The 5846-nt window shown below is 32.9% G+C and overlaps 1 protein-coding gene across 1 annotated transcript; it reads right to left on the bottom strand.

Moving 5' to 3' along the window:
- Window positions 1–640: 640 nt before the first annotated feature.
- LOC112007307 (DNA-directed RNA polymerases II, IV and V subunit 9A) lies at window positions 641–5846 on the bottom strand. The gene is made up of 4 exons (XM_065770557.1): window positions 5668–5846; window positions 5407–5482; window positions 3802–3960; window positions 641–1099 (listed from the first exon to the last, which is right to left on the bottom strand). The coding sequence occupies exons 1-4, from the start codon at window positions 5694–5696 to the stop codon at window positions 1019–1021; spliced, it is 345 nt and encodes a 114-aa protein (XP_065626629.1). The 5' UTR covers window positions 5697–5846; the 3' UTR covers window positions 641–1018.

The raw sequence follows: 5846 nt of genomic DNA, 5'->3' as shown, positions 1-5846 counted from the left end.
GTCTGGTGCCCTTTTTCTTCTCTCTCTCTCTTTCTCTCTCTCTCTCTCTCTCGCGCGCGTCCATTTTAGAGTCTTGGTGGTGCATGCTGCATACCATACAAGTGGCCATGTTCTTCCCAAATCTTTTAACTGTTATTTACCTCGCTTGATTCGAACTAGTACTTTGGTCTTCAGCCTTTGTTGGTTTATTTTGTTTCTTGGATTCAAACAATATTCATCTTCAATGCCACAGATATTATCATTCAAAATCTCATTTTTCAATTTTCTTTCTATAATGACCGTTTTGGTCCCTGCCGTAAGTTAAAGGGCCCTGACCTCTGAGATTCCCAAGACATTACATTGAGCCAAGAGGCTCTCCGCCATAACCATTGTTAGAGCAATTCGTTCTTATGACTTTTCTTTTCTCCGAGTAAAATTTATAATAATACTTGCAATTCTTGACCCTACGAACAATCTTAACCAACATAATATTATCATTAACAGCTTTATTTTTGCACGAGACTCCTGAACCAGAATTCGCAAGTCTGGTAAGTTTTCCGCTCTGCCTCCCAGTCTTTGCAACTAGAATCAAAATTCTAATGATCAGACCTGTGCTCAAGCAAGAAAATAAGTGCAGCCATAATAAACAAGGCACCCAGTCTATACTGAAAATTAATTACACTAACTCAAAACCATCAGAGCGGAAATTCTGTTACAGAAACTAAGGAAGTTAAGGTTACAGTTTTTCAAGACTCACTCCCTGCTCTGACATGTTTGTGTTACCAAACTCTAAACAGTGAAAAATTGTGCAGACTGCTAATGCTCTGGCTTCTCGACCACAATCCAAAAGGTTCTCAGTTGTTTGTCAAGCAAATGCCAACTCCTAAAATAAATTTTACAAAATCCCTTAACATGAAGGTCCATGGATCCATAATAAAAGTCTTCTAAATTTCATATGACATGCTATCATCACATAACACTACTACTATTTCCATGGTAGTGAAGATCAGCATGTAACATTGCATCAAAACTTAGATTCTCAATCTCTCCACCGATGGCCACAGTTTGGATTGCAGCAGACAAAAAAGAGCGTCATGCCCTCCTCCCCTCTAGCAGTTGCCTGCACATGTTATAAAAACAAATGGAATAGGTGAAAAATCCTCATCATGAACTTGATTAAGGGATTGCCATTTTTAGAATACAGGAGCATATGATTTCCCAGCAAAAAATAAACATTGAAAACGAAACTTGGCCCTTTGCCTACAGCTTGAAATTGAAGCAGGTTTGCACAACAATACCTTCAAAGAACCCAACTTGACTTTTGATAGACGAAATGTGAGCATAATAAAGTTCAAGAGTTCAGGAAGAAGGTAAATGATGATATTATTTCTTCCTTTGTCTTGCAATGGTAAGAAGGATCTTAAGCAAACACAGGCAGCAAAGTTTTCCTTGCCACCAATTGTACAAGAAAATCCCTTAGAATGCATGAAACTAATGCTAGAAAAAGCTGAGTTGAGACAGTTTCAGCCAAGCAGCACTGTAGGTGATAAAAATAAAGGTATTCAAGCTTGTCTAGAGCTCAAGCGAAAGTCAGCCTATCAACAAGAAATTTATGTCCAGAGCAATTAAATAAGGCTCGGGATGTTTAGGTCAGCTCAAGCTTGAGCTAGGGCTTGAGCTCAGGCTTGACTGATTTAACAATTATGTAGCGTTTGGTTCAAAGAATTTGATATGCCTCTAGCATCTGGATTTCACAGAATATAATGCCTGGGAAACATGCTCCTGAATGTAACTATGCTTACAATTGGTTTGATTATAATCTGAAAGAGTCCTAAGAATGATTTATTCTTCTCAAAATATCCTAAGGCTTATAAAAGTTAGTGAGCTAATATTGTCGTATGAGTGATATCATTGTGGGTACTCTTCTAGAAGAATCTAGAATCCTCTACAATAGGGTATTGATGAGGTGTCCTCACCAGGTGTCATTCTCAAAAATATTCCCAACTCTCTTGTAACAAACTTCCTTATCCTTATATATATGGAATTGTAAAGGGTGAGGTCTGACACAAGATTTTCAAGTCCTCTTTTGAATCTTTCTTCTTGAATAATTCTCTTCTAAATATTCCTCACTAACAACAAACACAATATCAAATGTATTACCCATGTGGCTTCCTACAAATATATAATAAGAATAATAATACGAACCATGAATTAAGTCAAATATCCTAAAAGGGTAGCCTTTTCAAATGACACATACAAGACCAAAGTAATTAATTTAAATAAATTTCTCCTTCATGGCTTAATCAATCAAAATTATTAATTTCATTAAAACACTAAAACAATTCCAAATAGGAGATATAAAAGTAAATTAACGAAAAAATAAAGAAGAAAAGTAAGTCAACAAATCCTTCAGGTGAATGTAACCATAATATTTTTTTTTTAGTAATAAAATTTGGGAAAGATTTGGGAAAGACTGCTCAATTTTATTTATTTATTGAATAAGTAATAAAATTTTATTGAAAATGGAAAAAAAATTACTCTATGTTCACGATGACGAACATAAAGCACCTTGGATATATACAAGCAACTCAAACAGAAAATGCAAGAGAAAGTTTGAAATAAAAAAATTGAAGTCCAATTAGTGAAACCCCGTGTCAGATTTATAACTAACGATTATAAGATTGGCTCATCTAAAGGAATAATCAACTGATTTATAACTATTGATTATGACACATGTAGAAATCCCATGTTAATTCTAACATCTAGCACAATCCAATGTTACAAAAGTTGGATTGGAATGCTGAAACAACCAAAAATAAAGACAGAACATAAAAGCCCACATCATGTGAAGTATCTAGTTAAAAGAAGCATCATAACAGGAATAGAAAGGAATGTGAAACTAAATAGAGGTGATGATGACATTCCATGCTAAAAGCATAGCTCTTTCAGTTTTGTTAGCCTCCAGTGTTACACAATGGCAGAACAAGCTGATCGTCTATATCTAACAGGTATCGTTAAGTAAAGATTGTTTGTTCAAAGTACTTATCAAAAAAAAAAAAAAAACACATTGTTTGTTCAAAGTAGGCACTCCAAATGTTGTTCTAAACCACTTAAATAGTCAACCCCTTTGCTTTAATAGGCTTTAGTGTTGCACCCAAAAAAATGTGTGAAAAACTGAGCCCTCATGGTTTATGATCTACAGATAAAATATAAATCAGCCTTTACATTGTGATTCCTTGATAATTTAGGTGCATCCCTCAACTACTACAACTTTTAAACTCAGAACCAGTATATGTATTATGTTTAAGAATACTCTCCTCCATTTAGAACTTTCAATATCAATGAGAGAAAATTAATACCAAATTATAAGGTTCCAGGAACTTGGGCCATGATTCCCCACAACATTATTGTAATCTTGACACAGATGCTCCATCAAATACCTATGCTTCAAGTAACCATGTTTCCCTCCTATTATTTTATTTTTTATTGCTTTGTTTGGTTTTGAAAGTTAAATTTTATATGGGAAGTTCAAAGATTACAACTACACTCTTAAGGAGTCAACAATTACATTTTATCTTGAGAATGAGGCCCCATATGACGACACAGTGCTTTTTATTAACTCTTTAGTTCCTACCTCTTCAAACCCTCCTCTCCAATAAAAAATAAATTATTAAAAAAAATCATATTTAAATTAACTAATTCATTTAATTACCACAGACCACTTATCCCAAAAAAAAAAAAAAAAAAAAAGCAGCAGTAAGCAATTCTTTTTTTTTACTACCAGCAATATCCAGAAAAATTTAAATCAAACAGGAACTCAACCTGGAAGAAGACAGCTTCTCCATGGTTGCATTGAGTACAACGAACAGATTTAGTGCGAGGAAGAGTTGGATCTGCAGTGACATCTTGTAAAACCTGAGTGCGCTCTCCAACAGAGTGATGTATCTCATTTCTATAGACACAGTTGTTATCAGCAACCTCCTGCACAGTGATGGAAAATAATAAGCACATAAAGGACAGAGAAAACAAAATCTATAATTAAAAAAAAAAAAAAAAAAGTATCAGTCTATGCAAAGCTGAACCCCACTCTTGCAAAAAGACTTCATTGCCAATTAACCAAAGCATATAATTTTTAAAAAGGACACGCAACCATGTGATAATTACTTTATTCAACTATTGTGTTTACACCACAGTAAATATCTAAAATTAGTCACCAATGAGTTATAGCTCAGCTAGCACTTCCTTCTCCCATAATAATGGGATGGGGAGTGAGGTTGTAGGTTCAAGACCCACTGGTGTGTAACTTACCAATTAAAAAAAAAATAAAATAAAATAAAAGTCAAGTGGTTGAGTACAAAGTGACAGTGAGACTAAAACTTTGGGGTTTTCTTTTTTTTTTTTTTTTTTTTTTTTTTTTTTTGTAATAAAAACTTTATTGAAGCAAAAAATACCCAAATACACCAGGGGTGTACTGTGGGAGTAGTACAATCAATCAATCTCAAATTACAATGCTCAAACATATCAATCAATAAGAGTGAAACTTGAAAATTCAGGTTCAATTAATTCATAAACTAGGAAATTATAAAGCATTTTTAGAATTTATTTTAATACAATATGCGGACTAGGGTTTCGAAACAGAATGAATTCTCTTTGGGCTTTAGCTTATATGTACCCATATATAAATATGTAACATAAATTCTTATAATATAGCAATCAAAGTTACTAGCTGGATTAAGAATCTAATTTCATAAAATATAGCAAGAATCACATTAGGGTTTTTAGACCTAATCACCAAAAATAAAAGGAAAAAATATATATACCAACCTCCTTTAAGCTATAAAAGGAATTTTTTGCTCTTGAGAATTGAAGTATATAAAAAAAAATGACAAAACTTAGACACAATAACTTAGATGTGTTCCTTAGGTTTCTTTTAAGATTTAGCCATATGACTACTTATATAAAAAAATATACATTTTCATCCCATAAAGAAGAGTCAATGTGACAGAATCTTAGCCAAATGGCTGAACCTTAAGAAGGAAATAGCATCTAAGTATTATATCTAAGTCATGTCAAAAAAAAAAAATTATGAAAGCTTAATTGAATAACTCAAGGGTATCTATAGGGTAAAATAGATACTTGCATTTGTTATGTATGTTTTGGGTATAGGACTGTCATTTTTGAAAAAAAAATGATAGGTAAAAATAAATAAATAAAATAAAACCTTTGGGGCTAGCTATTCTAATTTTCCCTCAAAAAAAAAAAAAAAAAAAAAAACAGAGAAGTAAAATTAGGGTTTTTTTTTAGCACTGAATCAAGAAATGTATATATTAAAAAAAAAAAGTGTATAAGAACAAATAAATGAAATAGAAACCCTAACCATAATTTAAAAATAATAATAATAATAATAATGAGAGAGAGAGAGAGGACCTGGTGATCGCAATTGCGGCAAGCGTAGAGAAGGATTTTCTGATCCTTATCTTCCTTAGGGTACAGAATGTTGTTACTGAAATTTGTTTTTTTTTTTTAACAAAGAAAAATTAAAATTTTCACAATGAAACTGATATACAGTTTTTTTTTTTTAAATTTAATTTTAAAATTTTGGGTAAAATAAAAGCATGAGGAATAGATGGTGTTAATAAATGTGAATGCATGTATGTAATGTATGATGAGTGTGAGTGTGATACTGACCATTCGCGGCAAAATTTCATGGTACTCATCTTGGAAGCTAAAAGGAGAGAGAGAGATGAGGTGACGGAGCAGTGTGGTTTCAGAGTTTTCTTTAGCGGGCTCTCTCTCTCTCTCTCTCTCTCTCTCTGCTTTTGCTTTCTTTTCACTCGGCCTTTCTAGTTTCTGCTGGTGGCTCTTTC

Source organism: Quercus suber, unplaced genomic scaffold (genome assembly GCF_002906115.3).
Source record: "Quercus suber isolate HL8 unplaced genomic scaffold, Cork oak 2.0 scaffold_4, whole genome shotgun sequence".
In the NCBI taxonomy this organism is placed as follows: domain Eukaryota; kingdom Viridiplantae; phylum Streptophyta; class Magnoliopsida; order Fagales; family Fagaceae; genus Quercus; species Quercus suber.
The sequence above is the reverse complement of the archived record's forward strand: the minus strand, read 5'-3'. Positions and strand labels throughout refer to the sequence as shown.

What these genes read in the sequence shown, in the direction of transcription:
- LOC112007307 (XM_065770557.1), bottom strand. Translation starts at nt 5,696, where the DNA reads ATGAGTACCATGAAATTTTGCCGCGAATG. An exon ending in GCCGCAATTGCGATCACCAG is followed by an intron (nt 3,961 to 5,406) that starts GTCCTCTCTCTC and finishes ATCACTGTGCAG; the next exon opens with GAGGTTGCTGATAACAACTG. An exon ending in GAGAAGCTGTCTTCTTCCAG is followed by an intron (nt 1,100 to 3,801) that starts GTTGAGTTCCTG and finishes TAACATGTGCAG; the next exon opens with GCAACTGCTAGAGGGGAGGA.